This window comes from Panthera pardus, unplaced genomic scaffold (genome assembly GCF_024362965.1).
Source record: "Panthera pardus isolate Hobbes unplaced genomic scaffold, ASM2436296v1 HiC_scaffold_20, whole genome shotgun sequence".
NCBI classification, from domain to species: domain Eukaryota; kingdom Metazoa; phylum Chordata; class Mammalia; order Carnivora; family Felidae; genus Panthera; species Panthera pardus.
The window spans coordinates 81,295,823-81,319,836 of record NW_026526766.1 but is presented as its reverse complement, the minus strand read 5'-3'; the positions used below and the strand labels follow the sequence as shown (position 1 = coordinate 81,319,836).

Genomic DNA, 24,014 nt, shown 5'->3' with positions numbered 1-24,014 from the left:
CAGTGAAAAGAGTCTACAGCAGTGACCTCATCAGACCAATTCTAGGATATGATTTTGATTGTGGTTATGACCATATGATCTTTCTTAGTCTTGTTTATTTTATTGAGCCCGGTTGCTTAGCCTTCTTGGAAATTCATGAGTTTCACATACTCTATTAATAAACTCATTTCCTCCATGAATCAACCAGAATTGGTTTCTGTTGCCTGCATCTAAGAATGTTACAACCTTGTTGTTTAATGGCAGACCCAGAAAACATTCTCAATTATAATTAAGGTTACACAAGTGGCTTACACTAAATACATAGTTTCACGTGCTTTGGAATTAAGGGACAGCTCAGGATAATATTCAATGGGAAAATCCATAATATGTTCCTAATTTAGATATTTCTGAGAAGTTCTAAAGGAAACAGATATGCGAAGGGCAAAACTGTTTCCCCAGAATCATAGATAAAACTGGGAACTGTGTTTTGGGTTTTTATCTAAAGGAAGAAGTCCACATTCTGCTCACCCATTTTCTGAAGGCTCCCTTGACATCCCCATTCCTCAGGCTGTAAATGAAGGGGTTCAGCATGGGGGTCACCACTGTGTACATGACTGTCAGAATGCGACCCTCAGTCACTGAATAGCTGGTAAGGGGCCAGAAGTAGACCCATGTGAGTGTGCCATAGAAGATAGACACCACAGTGAGGTGGGAGCCACAGGTAGAAAAAGCTCTCCATTTGCTCTTGGCCGAGGGGATCTGGAGGACCACTGAGATGATGCGGGCATAGGAGGCAATGATGAAAGCCAGAGCTCCATTGATGACAATAACACCCTCCGTGTGAATCATCAGGGTGTTGAGGTAGGGGCTGGAGCAGGAAATCTTCATCAGAGGGTAGAGGTCACAGAAGAAATGGGGGATCTTGTTATCTGCACAGAAGATTAATCGGCCCATAAGAAAGGTGTGCAGCAGGGCATGAACATGGGAGAGGATATGGCACAGAGCCACCATCTGTGAACACAGCATTCTGGTCAGGATCATAGGGTAGCGGAAAGGGTAGCAGATAGCGATGTATCTATCATAGGCCATCACAGCCAGAAGGAAGTTTTCCATGGCTGCAAAGCAAATGAAGAAATAGGTCTGGGCTAAGCAGCCCATGTAGGAAATGGCCTTTGTAGGCGAGAAAATGTTCTGAAGCATCTTGGGGACCGTGGTGGAGGTGAAACAGATGTCTGCCAAAGCCAAATTACTGAGGAAGATGTACATGGGGGTGTGGAGACGTGGAGTAGAGATAATCAATGTGATGATGGCAAAGTTCCCAAAAATGTTGATTGTATACATCAGTAGAAAAAGAAGAAAGAGTGGGATCTGCTCTTCCAGGTGGGTAGATATGCCCAAGAGAACAAAATGGGATACACTGGTCCAGCTGTTATTGACCATCTGTTGCCATAAGAACAAACAGGATTATTATTTTTTTATTGAGGTATATAATTGGCATATAATATTATATTAGTTTCAGGTATACACCATAATGATTCAATATTTGTATAAATTGCAAAATGGTTGCCACAATAATTCTAGTTAATGCCCATCCCCACACATAATTACAAGTTCTTTTTCTTGTGATGAAGACTTTTAAGATATACTCTCTTAGCAACTTTCAAATAATGCAGTACAATATTATGAACTGTGCTAAAAATGCTGTACATTACATTTTCATGACTTATTCATTTTTTAACTGGAAGTCTGTACCTTTGAACTCCATTCACCCATTTCACCCACTTCCTGCCCTCTGCCTCTGGCAGCCACCACTCTGTTCTCTGCATCTATGAGGTTTTTTTTTTCTTCTTTATATTCCTCATATAAGTGAGATCATATGTATTTGTTTTTCTCTATCTGATTTATTTCACTTAGAATAATGCCCTTAAGGTCCATTCATGTCATTGCAAATGACAAGTTTTCATTCCTTTTTTTATGGCTGGATAGCATTCGTGTGTGTGTGTGTGTGTGTGTGTGTGTGTGTGTGTGTGTGTGTGTGTATACATGCCACATCTTAAGCCATTCATTCATCCATGGACATTTAGGCTGTTTTCATGTCATGGCTATTGTAAATAATGCTGCAGTGAACCTAAGTGTACATACATTTTTTTGAATTTAGTATTTTTGTTTTCTGTGAATAAATACCCAGAAGTGGAATTGCTGGACCATATGGTAGTTATAATCTTATTTTTTTAGGAAGCTCTGTACTGTTTTCTAAAAAAGGATTATTTTTATAGATTTGAACATTTGAGAAGCCCGCTTAGTTACTATCACTTTTGTGCTCCAATATAAACTACACACGGTGTTGATAGACAGATCAAGGACTTAATTCTTTTCCAAAATAACGAGGTGTGGATTTTTCATTATCATCAACATCACCACTACTACAAATTGTACAGATTCACCAGTTTTAAAAATTAGAAAACTAAGGCATGGAAAGTTTAAGCTTTTTTGTTTGTTTTGTTTTGTTTTGCCCATAAAGGGAAAAATCTGAATTTAAAGTCATGTTTATTGGGCCCCAAAGACTATGCTAGTGATACCATATAACATGACTCCTCAAATTAAAACCAAGGCACCTTATACATGGTAATAAGACCTCTTGATGGGCTACATAACTGAGAAATCCACCTACTAAAAGGGTTTCATAAGTTATTTGGTCCAACAGTTTCTATTTTGAGGAATGCGTATCCCTGGTGGTACCCAAAGACTTCTCAAAGAATATACAGACACGTTTTAGGAGAAACAGTTTCCAGATTCTCAGCTTCTATGTTTCTCTTTTCTGAAATCATTTTGTCATCAGGATTACTTGAACCTTATGCATTATTCTGTCTTTTGCCTAACAAATGAAAGACATATTTTCATTCATCCCAAATCTTACTAGATGCACTGACTCAAGATAGAAAACCTCAAAGAAGTCAAATGAAGGAACAATCAGAATATGAATAAAATGAATGACTTTAATAACCAATAGCAAATCCTTTTTTTTTTAGATAAGGGATTTCCAATCTTTTGCTCTCAAAAAAACTGAAGGAGACTTAATCTAATTGTCAGCACACCATTAAAAATAATTTTTGATAATATGCAACACTAGTTTCAGTCCTATTACTTGGACAGTGTTTGGCCCTTTGGAATCTCACAGAACAAGTTTATTCTTCAACATGAAAGCCCTTAAGAAACTAAACATCAGTCAAAAAAGGCAGACGGTGCAGTGGTGAAAAGCCCAGACACTGGCCTGGGATCCCGGCTCTTTCATTTAACAGCCTTATGATCTTGAGAAAGTCACTTATCCTCTTTGAGCCTCAGTTTCCTCATCTCTAAAATGGGGGTGTTAACAGCACATCACTCATGAAGTTGTGTTTATGAGGATGAGGTGAGAGTTCCTGGTTCTTGGTAAGTGCTCAGTAAATGCTGGCAATTAAGCCTATCAATTTTTCAGTCCTGTTCTACTGGTCTCCAGGTTTTTCTGGGAGTGAGTGTTTCTGTCATCCAGGTCTCTCTACAGCAAACCTACTCCACACTGTCACTGTCATTAAAATTTGGTTCCCAGAACTAAGCAAAGTGCTGTGTGTCTGGCCTTTCCTCACAGGGTTGTCATAATGATCTGGGCTGGTCATAAATCATAGCTTTTGGGGAGGAAATCAGAGTTGGAAGTGCACAAATGAGCTGTGTCCATGCCTAAACCCAAGAAATCTTAAACTTCACAATTAGACTATTGGGAGAAAAAGTATGAACTAATGAAGAACAGCCTCTCTGTAAGGCACTTGTACATATATTATCTCATATAATCATTAGAGCTATTCTGAGACACTTCAGCTGCAACAGTCACTCTTCGCATCTCACAGATGAGGAACCAAAGCTTAGGGAAGTGACTTGCTGAGCATAACTCAGTGTTAAGTGGTCACCTTATGTCTGGATACCTTGAGTTCTCCAAATGTCCAACTACATCACACTGCCCACTTGGTTTACTTAGCTTCTTGCCCCTTAGAAATGGATTTATTCACCTCTGCTGGCCTATCTGCTTTTATATTTCTAACTAAAGGATGTCACCATGATACTACTCAAGAGAGTGAACATAAGACTTTTCAATTATAAAAATGTGGAAATTGATAATATGCTATAGACTTATTCTGAATTGGTTTCATTATGGAATGATGATGCATGAGATCTAAAAGTTGTAGCCACTCATGTATTGAGCCCTTTCTACAAACCAGGTATTGTTCTAAGAGCTTTACCTATGTGCTTTTCATTTGGTGACCACAGAAATTATGTGACGTAGGTATTATTATTTCCATTTTATAGATGAAAACATTGAAGCTCAAAGGGGTTCTGTGACATCCTCGAAGTCACAGAGTTAATAAATGGTAGAACTGGAATTTGAATTCAGTTCCATCTATCCTCAATGTCCATGCTCTTAACCACTGGGCTATGCTATCTCTTAAACATTCCCTAACTATTCCAGTTTCTATGTTTCTCTTTGTTTCTTCCTTTCCCACTGTGCTATCTTGTGACTTTGGCCAGTGATGGGTGTCTACCACGTTTCTTTTCTAGTTTAACTCCCATTTTAGAATTGGAGAATAGATATTATTCTCATTTTCAGATCATTAAATTAAGAACCAGAAGGATGGATTAATGTCCCCAGGGCCACTAAACATAGGGTTGGATCACAGAGCTAACTCAGAAGTAATGCTCTTTCTGTCCCAGCTCACCCATTTAGGATCTATGTTTTATTCTCATCCTGCACTTCCATCACCTAACTACTTTGTCACTGTAACTGGACCCTCCAAATAGGAGCAGGTGGCCCTGAGTTTATGGTTTAGGAAATGTGAGATGTTTCCTCTCAGTTCCTCTCAGGGAGGCTGTAAGAAGGGAATGGTCTCTACTGGACAGTTAGCAGGCTATGGCTGCTACCTGGGGTAATGCCCATAAAGCTCCTGTGGCAAAGCTGCTCATAAGAATGGAGAAAGCCCCAGAAGCAGTTGGAAGGTGGGCTGCCCTGAACCTTGGAGTCCTCCTCATTTTCCTTATAGCTCCTGGAGATTATCCTGCGTGACGAATAGTGCAGCATATCGACTCCCTATGGGCAGAGGAGAATAATGTGGTGTGGAAGGGGGTGGGAAGCCAGGAATGCGGAACTACTAGAGAAGAAACTTGCTTTTTTTTAGTTTATTTATTTATTTTGAGAGAGAGAGAGAGAGAGAGAGAGAGAGAGAGAATGAACAAGAGGGGGAGGGGCAAAGAGAAAGGGAGAGAATCCCAAGCAGGCTCTCTGCTGTCAGCACGGAGCCTGATGTGGGGTTAGATCTCACAAACCATGAGATCATGACCTGAACAAAAATCAAGAGTTGGAAGCTTAATGAATGGAGCCACTTGGGCACCCCATGACTCTTGCTTTTTAAAAGGATGTGGATGGAGAAAAAGTAGTGTAGTGTGTGAGAATGGTCTTAATCCAGGAACCAAAAGATTTTGGCTTTGGTCCCAAATTGGCCATGAAAATTTTTCTGGAGACCTTAGGAAAATCACTTCATTTTGGGTTCCCCAGTTTCTTCATCTGGGAAATGGAAAAAGTAATACCTGCTTTCAATACAGAGCCTTTGTAAAACAACAACAACAACAACAACAACAACAACAACCACCAGCAGAAGGGACCATGGACATAGAAGCCCTGTTAACAAGTCCTATGAAACAGTGCAGAGTTGTTTCTTTTAAACTCCTGTAGGAATTCTATCACAGAAGAGGTCCCCACAGCTCCTGACAGATCACAAACTTTCCTGATAATAAGAGTTGCCTCTTTCCAAAGTGACCTTTATAAATAGAAGAAGCACCTGGATAACAGGACTTACTCTATTTTCTGAGTTTCTCAGTTTGATCATTAGTTCCTAGAAGTGGAAAGAAAAGTCTTGGTCCATTTTTAAGAGAAGACAAAGATGATGACCATGTCCAGGGGTTCACTGTAGGATCATCCAATCCTGACTACCCATGAATACCTCCCCAAGTGATTGAAACTTTCTGGCATTCCATCACATATTTTCTCTTTGACTCAGGAAAATTTCCCTGAAAGGAAATACTCTTGACTGTGTAAATCATTTGGGCTCTTTGTGTTTGTTTGTTAGTGGCTAGGTTTTCATAAGGGAAGGGAGAGTCCATGAAGACATAGCATGTGTGAGGGTGGCATAAGGAAGAGGCACTATGAAAGGAAAGAAAGAGAAAAAGAGAAGAAAGAGAGTCAAAGACAAACCTCACGATGTGCACACTGCTGCAAAGGATCCAGTTTGGGAAAGGTGCTCATCCCTCCATAAATTGCAGAGAGCCTAGAGAGGAATTGCCTGAACTGCTCAGAAACTGCTGTTGGGTATGCAGTCCCGAGTGCAGAGACTCACCTTATTGGGAGCCTCTGACTGGACTGGAGTCGGTTGGGCTTGGCACTTCCTTCCTCCCTCAGGCAGCATATGTCATGATGTCTTGTTCTGACAGTGGCACAGAGCTATCCACTCCGGGAGGAGAGAGGAAGTTGCCCAACCTAGAAGAGAGGAAGGCATCAGGAAGGAGTTGAAGAGGAAGAGCAGCCAGCCTTGTGGGGGTTCTTCTGCTGGTCAGGGGCAGGAAGGCATGTCTGGGAAAGGGACTGGAAGGTTTTATCCATGCTCCTACATGATTCCATGGTTCTCACTGGCACAGAGCCCCAAGTGTGTCATCGTCCAAATTTGCTGCCATCTCTGGGGAATGGGGCTAACAAGGCAGTTCTTCCAATATTAGCGTCAGTGACTGCCTGTGGTTTGGCATATGATCCTGGGAGAGTGGCCAGGACCTGAGAGATCAGCCTGGACATGAGGTTCTCTGACAAGGGCTCCAAAATTGGACTCTGACAAGAAAGCCCACAAAAACTTAGATATGGTCAAGGCGTGGATGGGGTGTCTCACTACCCTGAATACTTAAAAATGTAGCCTCTTGTTTTATATTTCATTTAAATGGTACACTCTTATTCAAAAATATTTAGCAGTGAATGAAGTATCAGGTGAAAAATGAGAGTCTAGGAGTAATTGCTATTAATGTTTTGACATGTACCCATCCAAACACTTTCCTATGCATATATGTACAATTTTGTTTTTACAAAAATGAGATCATTTGTTCTTGAACTTTCTTTGTTTCTCTCATCAATATATCCTAGATGTTCTATGTCACCATCGGACCTACCTTGTTGTTGTTATTTAAAAGACTTTTTAAATGTTTACTTTTGAGAGAGAGAGACAGGCAGAGTGTGAGCAGGGGAGGGGCAGAGAGAAAGGGAGACACAGAAGCAGAAGCAGGCTTCAGGCTCTGTGCTGACAGCACATGGGGCTCAAACCCACGGATTGCAAGATCATGACCTAAACCAAAGTTGGACACTTACTGATTGAGCCACCCAGGTACCCCATTACCTCGTTATTTTAAAAAAATATTTAATACATTATTAGATGGACCACAAATTATTGTAGTCTTTACTCATGCCATGTATCTCATTTTTGGGGGCACTATTAAAAAAGAAATGCCACATGGACATTCCTTTACAGATATCTTTGTGTACATATATTTTTCTAGAAATGGAAGTGCTCGATGAAAGTATATGTGAATTTTTAATTTCAGTTGGTACTATAAGATTGTCCTTCAAAAAGTTGCAGCCAATTTATACAGCCTCCAAGAGCATATGAAAGTGTCCTTTTCCACACAGCCTAACACACTGTGTGCAAACTCTTTACTGTCTCCCAGTCTGATGATGGAAAAAGAAACAATACTTTATTGTAGCTTTACTTTTTATTTTTCTAATTTCTGAGGGAACTTTTTTTGTATTGTTTTTGACAGTTTTAGGGTTTCTCTTCTTTGAGTTTTCCAACTATATCCTTGCCCATTTTTTTCTCTGTGGTTGCTCTGAGTTTATTATGAATTTGTAGGGATTATAGTGTGCTTAAATATTGTTATGTTTTCCTTCTTGATCTAACTCATAACTCTCTAACTGTTCTTAGTGTGCAGCTTGGATAGATATTTTCCCTTTTATGTATGCTCTCTCCATTCTGGGAACAACACAAGTCATTCATTTCCCTAGAAACAGAAATGGGACATTCTTATCAGCTCTCATGTCAGCCTGTTCTCAAACATCTGAAATTCACATGGACACAGACATCATTGAATGCACATAGTTGGCAATCATAATAGGTAACATATGTTGAGTATATACTATGTGTCAGGCATTTAAAGTGCTCAGATGCAAGTGATGAATCACTAAATTCTATTCCTGAAATCATTATTACTGTATATGTTAACTAATTGGGATTTAAATTAAAAAAAAAAAAAGGTTTATAGAATGGAAAACCAAATCAAACCAAACCAAAACAAAACAAAAAAAACAAACAAAAAATAAAGTACTCAGATGCTTTTGTGTCAGTTAATCCTCTCAAGGGCCATATGAGTTACCTCGATGTTCATTGTGGCATTATTCACCATAGCCAAGATATGGAAACAACCTAAGTGTTGTCACCAGATGAAAGGGTAAAAAAAAAACATATGGTATCTATACACCCAATGGAATATTACTGAGCCATACAAAAGAAGGAAATCCTTCCATTTGTGACAACATGGATTAAGCTTGAGGGTATTACGCTGAGTGAAAAAAAGACAGAGAATACTACTACTATGTAATCTTGCTTATATACGGAATCTAAAAAAGCCAAACTCATAGAAACCAAGAGTAGATTGGTGGTTTCCAGGGGCTGTGGCAAGGGTGGTGGAGAGAAATGGGGAGAAGTTGGTCAAAATGTATACATTTCCAATTATTAAGATGAGTAAGTTCTAGGGATATAATGTTCAGCATGGTGACTATAGCTAACAATACTGTATTGTTATTGTCATTGTATTGTTTAAAATATACAACAGTACACAAGAGTTGTTGTGTATTTTAAAGTTGCTAAAAGTGCAGATTTTAAGTATCCCCCCCACACACAAAAGGCAACTATATGAAATAGTGGATATATAAACCTTACTGTGGTAATCATTTCACAATATATATGTATATCAAGTTATCAAATTCTACACCTTAAACCTACACAGAGTTGTAGGTCAATTATATCTCAATGAGTCTGGAAAAAGTAAACAATAAAAAAGCTTTTAATGGGAACAATTAAATTATAGTGTTTGGGCACAGATGTGTATGTGGTCAAATTAAAAGGGAAATCAAGGAAGTAATTAACATAAAAAGTAAGAATAGTGGTATTTTCATAGGAGAGAGAGAATAGCACTTTGAAAGAGGCACACAGGCAATTTCTGGAAAGCTGGTAATGATCTATTTCCTGAACAGGCGGTAGATACCTATGGTTTGCCTTGTGAGAAATCATCAAAGTGTAAAAACAAAAATTAGAAATTAAAATAAATTTTTAAAAATTTCAAAAAAGTTTAAATAAACATTCCAAATAGAACTCACTCACTTATTCATTAATTTCTATATTTATTTCTTCACTCTTTTATTTAGCTAAATCCTATGGGATGCAGGAATGGAATAAGACAGAGCTCCTCCTTTCATAGAACTTAAAAGTGTAGAAGATGTTATATACTAGACTACAAGCGCCATGAAGTCAGGGGCAAGGTGTGCTTTGTTCTTCACCCAGTCCCAGTGTCAAATGGAGTGTCAGACACCTCATAGGAACTTAGTATATATTTGTAGAATGGGTGGAGGAATAAGTAAGTAATTTCTGAGGAAATTACTTATTGAAATACTATTGAGATAAGTGCATTGAAAGAGAAATGGGGATCAGTTCTAGCAGTTTTTTGATGGAATCTTTTGGGTTTTTCATATGGAGTATCATGTCGTCTGCAAAGAATGAAAATTTGACTTCCTCCTTGCCGATTTGGATGCCTTTTATTTCTTTGTGTTCTCTGATTGCAGAGGCTAAGACTTCCAATACTATGTTGAATAGCAGTGGCGAGAGTGGACATCCCTGTCATGTTCTTGACCTTAGGGGGAGCTCTCAGTTTTTCCCCACTGAGGATGATGTTAGCCGTGGGACTTTCATATATGGCTTTTATGATCTCGAGGTATGATCCTTCTACTTTCTTGAGGGTTTTTATCAAGAAAGGATGCTGTATTTTGTCAAATGCTTTCTCTGCATCTATTGAGAGAATCATGTGGTTCTTGTCCTTTCTTTTATTGATGTGATGTATCACATTGATTTGTAGATATTGAATCAGCCCTTCATCCCAGGTATAAATCCCATTTGATCATGGTGAATAATTATTGTAATGTGTTATTGGATCCGGTTGGCTAGCATCTTGTTGAGGATTTTTGCATCCATGTTCATCAGGGAAATTGGTATGTAGTTCTCCTTTTTAGTGGGGTCTTTGACTGGTTTTGGAATCAAGGTAATGCTGGCTTCATAGAACGAGTTTGGAAGGTTTCCTTCCATTTCTATTTTTCGAACAGCTTCAAGAGAACAGGTATTAGTTCTTCCTTAAATGTTTGGCAGAATTCCCCTGGAAAGTCATCTGACCCTGGACTCTTGTTTTTTGGCAGATTTTTGATTACTAATTTGATTTCCTTACTGGTTATGGGTCTGTTCAAATTTTCTATTTTTTCCTGTTTCAGTTTTGGTAGTGTGTATGTTTGTAGGAATTTGTCCATTTCTTCCAGATTGCCCATTTTATTGGCATATAATTGCTCATAATATTCTCTTGTTACTGTTTTTATTTCTGTTGTGTTGGTTGTGATCTCTCCTCTTTCATTCTTGATTTTTTTTTATTTGGGTACTTTCCTTTTTCTTTTTGATCAAACTGGCTAGGTGTTTATCAGTTTTGTTAATTCTTTTGGAGAACCAGCTTCTGGTTTCATTGATCTGTTCTACTGTTTTTTTGTTTTGTTTTTTTTTAGTTTTGATAGCATTGATTTATGCTCTAATTGTTATTATTTTCTGTCTTCTGCTGGTTTGGGATTTTATTTGCTGTTATTTTTCCAGCTCCTTAAGGCATAAGGTTAGGCTGTGTATCTGAGACCTTTCTTCCTTCTTTAAGAAGGCCTGGATTGCTATATACTTTCCTCTTATGACCGCCTTTGCTGTATCCCAGAGGTTTTGGGCTGTGGTGTTATCATTTTTATTGGCTTCCATGTGCTTTTTAATTTCCTCTTTAACTTCTTGGTTGACCCATTCATTCTTTAGTAGGATATTCTTTAGTCTCCAAGTATTTGTTATCTTTCCAAATTTTTTCTTGTGGTTGATTGCGAGTTTCATAGCATTGTGGTCTGAAAATATGCATGGTATGATCTCAATCTTTTTGTACTTGTTGAGGGATGATTTGTGTCCCAGTATGTGATCTATTCTAGAAAATGTTCCATGTGTACTGGAGAAGAATGCATATTTTGTTGCTTTAGGATGAAATGTTCTGAATGTATCTGTTAAGTTCATCTGGTCCAGTGTGTCATTCAAAGCCATTGTTTCCTTGTTGATTTTCTGTTTAGATGATCTGTCCATTGTTGTAAGTGGGGTGTTGAAGTCTCCTACTATTATGGTATTATTATCAATGAGTTTCTTTATGTTTGTGATTAATTGATTTATATATTTGGGTACTACCACATTTGGCACATAAATGTTTACAATTGTTAGGTCTTCTTGGTGGATAGACCCTTTAAATATGATATAATGCCCTTCTTCATCTCTTGTTACAGTCTTCATTTTAAAGTCTAGATTGTCTGATATAAGTATGGCTACTCCAGCTTTCTTTTGTCGACCTTTAGCATGATAGATTGTTCTCCATCCCCTTACTTTCAATCTGAAGGTGTCTTTATGTCTAAAATGGGTCTCTTGTAAACAGCATACAGATGGATCTTGTTTTATTATTCAGTCTGTTACCCTATGTCTTTTTTTTAATATTTATTTATTTTGGGGAGACAGAGAGAGCTAATGCAAGCAGGGGAGGGACACACACACACACACACACACACACACACACACACACACAGAATCTGAAGCAGGCTCCAGGCTATGAGCTGTTAGCACAGAGCCTGATGCAGGGCTTGAACCCACGAAGTGTGGGATCATGACCTGGGCTGAAGTTTGATGCTTAACCGACTGAGCCACCCAGGCACCCCAACCCTATGTCTTTTTATTGGAGCATTTAGTCTATTGATGTTTAGAGTGAGTACTGACAAATATGAATTTATTGCCATTATGTTTCTTCTAGAGTTGGAGTTTCTGGTGGTGTTCTCTGGTCCTTTCTAGTCTTTATTGCTTTTGGTCTTTTTTTTTCCTGTCTTTTCTCCTTTCAGAGAGTCCCCCTTAAAATTTGCAGGGCTGGTTTAGTGGTCACATACTCCTTTAATTTTTTGTTTTTCTGGGAAACTTTTTATCTCTCCTTCTATTTTGAATGACAGACTTGCTGGATAAAGAATTCTTGGCTGCATATTTTTCCAATTCAACACATTGAATATATCCTGCCACTCCTTTCTGGTCTGCCAAGTTTCTGTGGATAGGTCTGCTGCAAACCTCATCTGTCTTCCCTTGTAGGTTAAGGACTGTTTTTCCCTTGCTGCTTTCATGATTCTCTGTTTGCCTGAATATTTTGTGAATTTGACTATAATATGCCTTGTTGATGGTCAGTTTTTGTTGAATCTAATGGGGGTCCTCTGTGCTTCTTGGAATTTGATGTCTGTGTCTTTCCCCAGGTTAGGAACGTTTCCCATTATGATTTGCTCACATAACTCTTTTACCCACTTTTCTCTCTCTTTCTCTTCTGGAACCCCTGTGATTCTGATGTTGTTCCTTTTTAATGAGTCACTGATTTCACTAATTCTTAAATCGTGCTCTTTTGCCGTAGTCTCCCTCGTTTTTCTGCTTCATTATTCTCCATAAGTTTGTCCAATATATCACTGATTCGCTGGTCTGCCTCATCCATCCTTTCTGCTGTGGTATCCATTGAAGATGGATGCCATTTTTTATTTCATCCTGAGTAGCTTTTACTTCTTTTATCTCTGCAGAAAGGGATTTGAATCTATTTTCAACCCCAGTTAGTATTCTTATTATCGTGATTCTAAATTCTGGTTCAGACATCTTGCTTGTATCTGTGTTGACTAAGTCCTTGGCTGTCATTTCTTCCTGCTCCTTCTTTTGGGATGAATTCCTTGTTTCGTCATTTTGAAGGAAGAAAAGGAATTAATAAGGTAAAAAATAATTAAAATTAAAAAATTAAAAACAACACCCCCCCGTATAAAAATCAAATAAATGATGCTAGATCCTAGGTGTGTTTTGGTCTGGTTTTTGAAAGGAGCTTGATAGATTAGTGAAAAAAGGGGGGAAAAAGAAAAAACGAGAAAAACAAGAAAAAGGAAAAAAGGAAAATGTTTGAAAAATTTAAAAAATGAATACAATGAAATAGAATAAAACGAAATGATGGAAGTAAAAAAAAGAAATGAAAAAGAGAAAAAAAAGAAAATTGTATAGATGGACCAGCGAACAGAGTGAAATACAATGGAAATTGCATTGTTTTTCCCTATAAGTCAAACTATGAAGCAATTTATAGTCCATAAACTAAGTAGGCAGAGAGACTTTTGGTGTTCCTGAAGAGCAAGGTTGGCCCAATTGGGCGGGGCTTAGTGTAAAGGCTCCATTCTCCACTAGATGGCACTGCTTAGCTTACTGGGGTGGATTGCTGTGGCACTCGTAGGTGTGTATGCGCATGCACGGGAGGGGTGAAAATGGCATCACCCAGCTACCCAGTCTCTAGTATCAGAACTCTGTTCTCCCTGATCAGCAGTCGTGCACCTGTCCTTTGTCTCTGGCTTCCATCCACTCCCCGCTTTTACACTGTCCATGACCAAGCTGTCAGGTTGCCAGGTGGCACCTCCCTCCTGGGTTTTATCTCAGATGCAGCTGTGTTTCCCAACCCCTCACTTCTGAGGGATTGTGGCTTTGATCTGCTCAGATCTTCTGGGGGAGAGTCTCACCAAGCAATGGCTGGGTGCCAGCCACACCCAGGAACATTTGTGGGACTGTACTGCTGCTGATGCCCAGAGGCTACAACTGGGTGCCAGCCCGCCCCAGAAAAAGTTCACATGATCGTGTAGCAGCAGCGTTTCAGGGATTATGGAAAATCACAACACACATCTGGCACCAGTCTTCACCCTTAACGACCTTGTTCCAGCACCAGCAAATGTGGTTGTTCTCCAGGGTCTGCTGGCACCTTTGCCTGTTTGTTGGGGGGGAACACATGCCTCTACCAAATGTCCTCCCAGCAGGGGAACAGCCTCTTCCTGTGTGGCCCAAGGACCCCCATATCTCACTCAGCTCCTGGGGATTTGCCCTTCTCACCAGAGCACTGCCAGGTATGGAGCTGCGGAGTTTCAGACTCTGCACTCCCCCTGTTTGTAGAGTCTTAATGGAATTTAAGCCCTCTCATTTCTCCTTCCTCCTTTTTAGTTCAGTCCCTGTGGCTGTTTCCACTTTTCCACTTTCTCTCCAGCTGCTTTTGGGGCGGTGCTTTTCCCATATTCTCCCCCCATCTCAGTCCTCTCTCCACAAGCAAAAACAGCTCCCTGCCCCCTGTGGCTTCTCTCTCCCCCCATTCACCTCTCTGTGCCACATACCTGCTGAGTTCTGTGGTTCAGGTTGTGCAGATTGTTGTGTTAATCCTCAAATCAGTTTTCTAGCTGTGCAGGATGGTTTAGTGTTGCTCTGGCTGTATTTCATGGATGCAAGATGCAAAAAAAACAAAACAAAAAACTTCTATGCTGTTCTGCCATCTTGGCTCCTCCCCCCAGAGCAACAACTATTATAAAGTATATGATTCAATTGGCTGACTGATTAATCAGCAGGGGAGGGGTCAAGCTGACAAGACCTACAACAATGCCAAAAGCAGCTATGAAAACAGCAGCAGCTCTGTGACAACAGGGGCAACAGCTATTTTTTGAGTCCCTTCTGTCTGTTAGATATCATGCTAAGCACTTTAATTACATTTTTTCATTTATTTGCTATTTTTCAAAATTATAAAAACTCATATTATTACCTCATTATTTCAAACAAGGAGATCCAGAGGTGTTAAATAACTTACTGTAGACTCACCCAGCTCCTACGTGCTGGGGCTATGATTTTCAGATTGTTGGAGGTGTTTGGGGGAGCCCAATAAATGGGCTACTACTTTCCCAGTTGGGTTCTAAATCAATTAATGAATAAGACAAGGACAAAGAATAGACAGGAGCCAAATCACCACTTTACTACAGATGATGTCTAGGTTGAAGACATGACTTGAGGTGAGAATCTGCATGCTTTTCTGGCCAACTCCAGAAACAGGTATTGCTGGATTAGGGAGAATTCCCAGGTGTATAAGTGGCTGCTTTGCTCTTAGAGATACATAGCAGAGCGCATGGTCCCTGTAAACAGGGCTGGTTCTCAATAAGAAACAGGGATGGTCTGAACTGAGTGTGCCCAAATTTATGTTCTGGGGAAGGATGAATAAAGGAAGAAACTGGGTAGTTGTTGTGCAAATTGAATCTCATCCACATGGAGGTACAGGTCAAGCCAGGTGAAGAAATATTCCTCCCAACACTAGTGCACCATTCAGTGTATATTAAGTCAACTTTTGGTAATCCTAGTGAAGCAAATAGGAATTACATAATTACTGGAAGAATTCTCCTTAATTCATTTTCCACCTCCATCTTCAAAGACCTCCCAAATATTTACCCAAGAAAGCAGTTATCTAGAAGATCCTTCATAAATGACATGAAGATTGGAAACAGGGCTTCCAGAGTGTGAATGATTGAAGGTTGTCCTAACAGACAGAGGGAGGTCCTAAGATTGATCAAGGTAAATAACAGAACTGAAGATTTAGATTCCATAAACATTTATTGAGTATTTACTGTGATCCAAGTAAGCTTATGTATTATTTATTATTTGTTACTCTTATGATATAGGTGTTTTACCAGCTTTAAAGATAAGAAAACCAGAACTCAAAGAGGAAGAATGTTCCCCAAATTACAGAGTGTGAAAGTGGAGGACTTTTGGTCCTGACTAGAAACTTCTGACTTCAAATCTTTAGTTCTTGTCACAATAACATTAAATATTATTGGAGGTGGAGTATATGACTGTAGAGTCTTAGACCAACACAATTCAATCACTTTATTTTATCAGAGACATCAAGCGATTATCCAGCTGTCACACAGTTCATTTATGGCAAAGCCATCCCTGGAACCCAGGACTTAAACTAACGCCCCATTATGGCATTTCTATAGAACACTGTCTGTTTAAATATAAAGTACCAGATTATTTCCTTTGTATTTCTTGTTACCAGAAATAATGAATCCTATATTCTTGAGCTAAAGGGGTCTTCCATAGTTCTAAGTTGTGCTAAACAAAATTTTGGGCTTTCAGTCTCATTTTATAAGTGTGCAAGTCCCTCCACCCACAGGCTTCTCTTAGCCACCAGTAAAAATAACAAGAGCCATTTTGATAGTGGATAATAAGCTTCTCAGAGCCTGGGCACTTCACAAAGATGATATAAGGTTACTGATATCACTGGTCCCTCCCTGTCCTCAGTGTTAATCAGTACTTTGAAATATAAACATAAGAAACAAAGAAGTTTCAGGTTCAGGGAAGCTACAGTGGTTAGATTCTCAGGCGGCCAATTTCAACTCCCAGTTCCGAGTCTTGGATTCAGGACCCTGAGATCCTGAGAAAGAATGTTAGAGTGTTTTTCTTCTGAGTAGTTTTCCTAGCGCCCCCTTCATATCCCTGTTTCTTAGGCTGTAGATGAAGGGGTTCAGCATGGGGGTCACCACTGTGTACATTATTGAGAAGACTCTATTCTTTCCACCTGAGGGGGATGATGGAGGACATAAATAGACACCAATAGCTGTGCTATAAAACAGAGAGACCACAGAGAGGTGGGAGGTGCAGTTGGAGAAGGCCCTTTGCTTACCCTTTGGGGAACTGATTCTTAGGATAGCCAATGCAATATAAAAGTAAGATGTAAGGATGCAGATGAAGGGTCCAATTAGCAATGTTCCTGCCACAAGGATGAGCACCAGGTCATTGACATAAGTACTGGAGCAGGCCAGATTCAGGAGTGGGACAAGATCACAGAAGAAATGGGGGATGATATTGGGGCCACAGAAAGAAAGCCTAGTTACCAGGAAGGTATGCACTAGGGCGTGGAAGGTAGTGACCACCCATGACCCAGCCACTAATAGGACACAGCGTTGGTAGTTCATGATCATGGCATAATGGAGGGGGTGGCTGATGGCCATATAGCGGTCAAGTGCCATCACAGCCAGGAGAAAGTTGTCCAGATCTGCAAATAGGCCAAAGAAATAAAGCTGTGTCAGACACCCGCCATAAGAAATCCTTTTACTTCCTGAGCCAATATTATCTAGCATCTTGGGAATTACTGTAGAGATGAAACCAATGTCAGAAAAGGACAGGTTGGCTAGAAAGAGGTACATGGGGGTGTGGAGGTGGAGGTCTGAGGCAATGGCCAGGATGATGAGCAGATTCCCCACCATGGTGACCAGGTACATGCCCAGGAAGAGTCCAAATAGGAGAGGTTGCTGCTGTGGCCACTCAGAGAGGCCCATGAGAAGAAATTCATAGATGTTGGTATGGTTTCTTCTATTCATGTCTGGAATTCTGTATGAAACAAATTTTATTATAAATAGCAAAAAAGTAAAATAATACTGTAGAAAGTATTTCATATTCCTATTAGAAAAATCATGTGGTTTAGACAATTCTGTTTTGGCAAAGCTCGAATTTATAATTATGCATGTTAAAAAGATAGTTTGGATCAAACTATTTGTAAATTTACAGATTGGTGAGAGCACTTGACCAGCTATCCAGGGCACCCTTCAAACTATTCCAGCAGTCTCCATGAAACATGGTTGTACAATGTGAAAAAAAAAGTGTGCTCTGATTACACAGATCCCATCAGCATATACTATTTTTCTCATTGAAGAATAATATAATATAATTAAGTAAATAATGTTTTACTTACATTTAAAAGTTAATTAAAATGAAATGAAATCAATTAATATTATATACAATAATTATAATTATAAATAAGTATATAATCAATTTAAGATTTTTTAAAGGTAAAATTTCAGAACAGCATGTATATTTATAATTCTATCTTAGTTAAAATTAAAACATAAATGTCTTATGTTTTAGTTTATTCAATTCAGGCCCTTTTTAAAGTTCCCAGCTTTAAAAACATTTTTTTTAAATGTTTATTCAACTTTGAGAGACAGAGAGACAGAGAGAGAGAGAACATGAGTGAGGGAGGGACAGAAAGAGAGGGAGACACAGAATCTGAAGCAGGCTCCAGGCTCTGAGCTGTCAGCACAGAGCCCGACACAGGGCTCAGGCTCACAAACCACGAGATCATGACCTGAACCGAAGCTGGATGCTTAACTGACTGAATCACCCAGGCACACCTAAAGTTCCCAGCTTTTTTTTTACAGAAGAGGCTGTAGAAGTGCATTCTGTTCCAATTCCCCCCAGCATGTCCAGGAACTATTTGTCCCTTTCCTCTGAAACCTTGATGTCCCTCACTTACCGATTTTTTTTTTTTTGCTGTAAGTAGGCCTCTTATATTTGTTTTTTTTTTTTTTTTTGGATTCATATATGGCAAACCTAATTGGAAAGAGTCAAATCCTTAGTTTGCACCCCACCCCAAACTACACCTCAGTTTGTTTCTCGCAGAGTTCTGTGAAGAGAGTATCTTGATTTGAGACTTGAATATCTTTCTGTTCCACAGCAGCCACAGTGAGGCTACACGAGGAATCTCATTACTAGATAATTATGGGTTTTGAATTTATCCAATCCATACTCCTGTCTCTAACTCAATGAAAAAGTCAGTCTAACAATAGCTAACACTGGCTGAGCACTAGCTAGCCATGTGCCAGCCACTGGATTTTCTTGTGGTAACCCTGTTCAGTGACGCTATGCTTATCTTTATTTTAAAGATGTAGAAACTGAGGTCAGGAGGATGAAGAAAATTGCCAAAGCTACACATTTAGGGTGTGATGTAAAGTTTATCTGAGTCAAAAGTCTAAGTTCTTAGTTCTGCTATGCTGCTTTTCAGGGTTTACTAAATCACTTTCTGACTCTTGTTCAGCTTCCTGCATATTTTCATGAGAAAATGCACCATTAGGGACTTAACAAATAAACTCCTTCATTTATTCATTTCACTTTATCAAGATAAAGTTGGCAGATGAAAACTGTATATATGTAAGGTGTACAGTGTGATGTTTTTATATATATATATATATATATATATATATATATACACATTGTAAAATGATTACTACAATCAAGTTAATTCACATATCTATCACCTTAGAGAATGTAAATATCCATTCAATTTGGTAGCTACAGTTTTCATGACAAATGAAGATACTGATATTTTTGGCTTGTGCATCAGTCTCTTGTGAGTGTGACTGGTGTGAGTCAGTCCATTAGTCCATTTTAATTTAACCCAATGCTTGGATATGATCCAGTTTCTATACATGCAAAGCTAACGACCTCAGACCATGATTATCACTCTGAGAAGCTCAGATTCTTTTCTTTCTGGTATCTCTGTCTTTTACCACCAACTGCAACCAAGTTGATTCAAGAGCTTAGCAAATAGAAGGAAGTACAGTGATATAATTTGTTGTATTCATTTAGTCATATCACCTTTCTAGTCAGAATTAGAAAAATGAATATTTATTCCAATTTTTCACTTGCAAAGGTAATCAACCTTTAGGAGCATACAGCCCATCATAAACAGCTCCATTGATTCCAAATGAAAAACAAAAATAAATGAATATTTTCAGACTTCTGATATTCTGGGCGAATAAACTAATAGAACTTAAAACAATTGACTTTTGGGGAAAAGATACATCCTCTGGTTTTGACTTTATTCTGACAGATGGTCTAACACCCTGGCTAGTGGTCCAGGCTGTAGGAGAGTGTCATACCCATGTGGGGGCATTTCCTGTACTTCTGAAAATGGAATCCCTACTATATCTATGCACTTAAAACTGCTACAGTAGACTCATTTATTTGTCTCCAGGGAAAGTATTTAGGCTGCATAGTGTAAACGAAAAGAAACATTTCGTTGGTACAAAGGAAATTTTGACTCACCTTCTGTATCAGACCCAATAATGAGGCTTTGAGTAGTTCATTTAACCTCTTGGACTTTAGTTTCTCCCTCTGTGAAGAAGGATAACTGAATTATGCCATAGGCTGTTGTGAGTCTCCTTATTACCATCAGGACAATATCCAGGCTTTTTCTTATCATGACATAATTAGCCCTTCCTGAGTCTGTCTCCATCTGTCTGTCCAGTGACACTTCCCTGTCATGCTATGCCACCCCCGGCTCACCTATGAAACTGCCCACAGCCCTCAAACAACTCACATGTCCTGCCTGCATGCCTTTGCTATTTAGCCATTTCACCTTCTTGGATGCCTCCCCCTCCTCTCTACCTGGTGATAGGTCAGGTGTTCAGCACTACAACTGATACCAGAAACAGGGTTCCTCAAACAATTTCCAAAGGACTAATCTGCTTCCCTTGACTGACTAGAAAAGGGGAGGTATGGTCAATGACTTACTCTCAGTCTTGAGTTGGGCCCAGAAGAGCTCCTCATTTTTTCATGTTAAGGTCAAGATTTGTCTCTTCTGATCTGGGATCTTACTTATCAAGAGTGGAGAAGCCATATTTGATGGCAGAAGAAAAGACATCTTCCCCTATGTTTAAGGCATAAGTGGCTCCTGGGACATGGACCCCTCATCTACTCCAAGGATGGAGAAATGAGAGCAGGCCATCCTTGATCCTAAGTCAGCCAAACTGACTAGAAACCCAGAAAAAAAAGAAGCTACCCACCTGCAGTTTCTAAAATAATCCCTAGAGCTCCCTATTGGAAGTTGCTGAGACACCTGGAAACACCAGTCTCTGAAGTATTCATTGTGGGAAAAAATTTGGTCTGTTGCCCAGTCCTCAAACTTGAAATGAACTTCTCTGTGACTTTGTGAAGTTCAGTTATTCTCTCTGGACTTTGATTTTCTAAGGTAAATAAGTCAGAAAACAAAACACTCTCTCACAATAAAAATCTTAGTGTTAACATTTTTACCATTTGAAGTGATAACTCATTATGATTTCAATTTGCATTTCCCCAATTCTTAATAATGTTGAGCACATTTTCATGTACTTATTGACCAGTCTTAGATCTTTTTATGAAGAATCTGACCATTTTTATTGGGTTTATTGTCTTTTGATAATGATTTGTAGGAATTTTAATTCTGATTTATAATGGATATACTTTCTCATTTTTCCTTTAGTTTAAACCTTTAAAAAACCCAAATTTTATCAAGATATTTAATCATCCTTAATTTCCAAACATCTTGCAACATTTCCTAAAAATGTTTATTTTTTAATTTGAATGTTTCCTCCACAAAGCTCTGTGTGGCAAACCTTCTGAGGCTTTATATATCTATGAATATTTGTAATATATCTCTACATTTGAGTGGTACCTTTGCTTGATATAAAATATTGATTTTAAAACCATATTCCTTCTATGCATTAAAAATATTTCATTGTCTGTTTACATCCAGGATAGCTATTAAGAAGTCTGATGTGAGTAGGATTACTGTTTTTGTGTAGGCAAACTTCCCTTTCTGTCAGAATTTTCTGTTTGATTTTGAAATTTATTAAATTTATGGAGGTGTAAGCCTTTTATTTTCTCTCCTTTTTATTACTCTATAGAGTTTTGAAATATGAAGTCATTTATATTTGAATAATTTGTCTCCATTATTTTTCTAAATATTTCTTCTCAATTTTGTTTCTTATTCTTCTGGGACTCATACATAATATGAATTATATAATATGTATTATATATATGTTATATATAATTAATGAAACAGATGCATGAAGATCTTAAGTTGCCTAGCATACATTCTATACATAGAAAGCATTCAAAATTGTGAAAAATTTAAAAAGTATTATGAATATTGAATTAATGAATATGAATATTTATTATATTATGAATTCATATTACATATATAGTAGTTTCAAGTTTTTATTTAAATTCCAGTTAGTTAACATACAGCGTAATATTAATTTCAGGAGTAGAATTTAGTGTTTCATCACTTACATAAAACACCCAGGGTTCATTACAAGTGCCCCTCTTAATGCCCATTAGCCATTTAACCAATTCCCCACTCACCTCCCTTCCAGCAACCCTCAGTTTGTTCTGTATAGTCAAGAGTCTGTTGTATGGTTTGGCTCTTTCTTTTTTTCATTAATCCTTCTTTTATTTTGCTTAGGGGATAAATTACATTATTTGATTACTTCTTATTGTGCTAAAATACACATAACATAAAATTTACCATTTTAATCATTTTATTTTTAAAATGTTATTTATTTGTTTGTTTGTTTAAATATAATTTATTGTCAAATTGGCTAACATACAGTGTGTAAAGTGTGCTCTAGGTTTTTGGGGTAGATTCCCATGGTTCATCGCTTATACACAACACCCAGTGCTCATCCCAACAAGTGCCCTCCTCAATGCCCATCTTCCCCTCTCCCCCACCCCCACATCCACCCTCAGTTTGTTCTCTGTATTTAAGAGTCTCTTATGGCTTGCCTCCCTCTCTCTGTGTTTGTAACTATTTTTTCCCCTTCCCTTCCCCCATGATCTCTGTTAAGTTTCTCAAGATCCACATATGAGTGAAAACATATGACATCTGTCCTTCTCTGACTGACTTACTTCACTCAGCATAATACCTTCCAGTTCCATCAATGCTGCTGCAAATGGCATGATTTTATTCTTTCTCATTGCCAAGTAGTATTCCATTGTATATACAAACCACATCTTTATCCATTCGTCAGTTGGTGGACATTTAGGCTCTTTCCATAATTTGGCTATTGTTGAAAGCACTGCTATAAACATTGGGGTACTGTGTCCCTATGAATCAGCACTCCTGTGTCTATTGGGTAACCATTTTAAAGTGCACAATTTAGTGTCATTAAGTACATTTACAGCGTTGTGCAACCATCATCTCTATCTAGGCTTTACCTAGATAGATTGTTCAGGAACAATATCACTTCTCTTCAAGGTTTACTGAAGGTTCTAGTCAGGGCAGTCAAGAAAGAAAATAAAATAATAGGCATCTAGATTGGAAAGGAAGGAGCAAAACTGTATTTATTTTCTGATGATTTTGTATATACAGTTAACCCTTGAACAACACAAGTTTGAGCTGCATGGGTCCACTTGTATGTGGATTTTTTTTTTTTTTTTGTAAGTACAACATGGTACTATAAATGTATTTTCTCTTCCTTATGATTTTCTTAACATTTTTTCTCTCTAGCTTACATTATTGTAAGAATACAATATATAATACATATAACATACAAAATACGTTTAAATTTTTTTTAATGTTTATTATTTTTGAGAGAGAGAGACAGAGAGACAGAGAGACAGAGAGCAAGCAGAAGGGGGGTAGAGAGAGAGGCAGACACAGAATCCAAAGCAGGCTCCGGACTCACGAGCTGTCAGTGACAGAGCCTGGAGCCAGGCTCGAACTCATGAACTGCGAGATCATGACCTGAGCCAAAGTCAGACGCTTAACCCACTGAGCTACCCAGATGCCCCCAAAATATGTTTTAATCAACTGTTTATGTCATTGGTAACAGTAACAATAACCTAAGCCTGACAATAGGCTATTAGTATGTTAAGTTTTGGGGGAATCAAAAGTTATACATGGATTTTCAACTGCATGTGTGTGGGGGGTCAGTGCCCCCTAACATCTGCATTGTTCAAGGATCCACTGTAAAAGATACTAAGGAATAAAAAAATAAACTACTAGAATGAACAAATGGGTTCAAAGATGGCAAAGTACAAGGTCAATACACAAAAATCAATGGCATTTCTACCCACTAGGAAGGAACAATCTGAAAATGAAATGAACAATTCTACTTACAATAACATCAAGAAGAATAGCATACATAAGAATAAATTCAT

General features: G+C 38.5%; 2 protein-coding genes across 2 annotated transcripts; both read right to left on the bottom strand.

The window, feature by feature from the left end:
• Positions 1-474: 474 nt before the first annotated feature.
• LOC109261200 (olfactory receptor 1Q1-like) lies at positions 475-6,581 on the bottom strand. The gene is made up of 2 exons (XM_019439770.2): positions 6,396-6,581; positions 475-1,419 (listed from the first exon to the last, which is right to left on the bottom strand). The coding sequence occupies exons 1-2, from the start codon at positions 6,462-6,464 to the stop codon at positions 475-477; spliced, it is 1,014 nt and encodes a 337-aa protein (XP_019295315.2). The 5' UTR covers positions 6,465-6,581.
• A 10,121-nt stretch (positions 6,582-16,702) lies between these two features.
• On the bottom strand, positions 16,703-17,635 carry LOC109261208 (olfactory receptor 1361-like). Its single transcript, XM_019439778.2, has one exon. It carries the CDS (start codon positions 17,633-17,635, stop codon positions 16,703-16,705), a length of 933 nt encoding a protein of 310 aa, XP_019295323.2.
• Positions 17,636-24,014: the final 6,379 nt, after the last annotated feature.

Excerpts from the sequence above, each read along its gene's own strand:
- LOC109261200 (XM_019439770.2), bottom strand. The coding sequence starts at position 6,464 with ATGCTGCCTGAGGGAGGAAGGAAGTGCCAAGCCCAACCGACTCCAGTC. Across the intron at positions 1,420-6,395 it reads AGTCAGAGGCTCCCAATAAG|ATGGTCAATAACAGCTGGAC; the intron begins GTGAGTCTCTGC and ends TTATGGCAACAG.
- LOC109261208 (XM_019439778.2), bottom strand. The coding sequence starts at position 17,635 with ATGAATAGAAGAAACCATACCAACATCTATGAATTTCTTCTCATGGGC.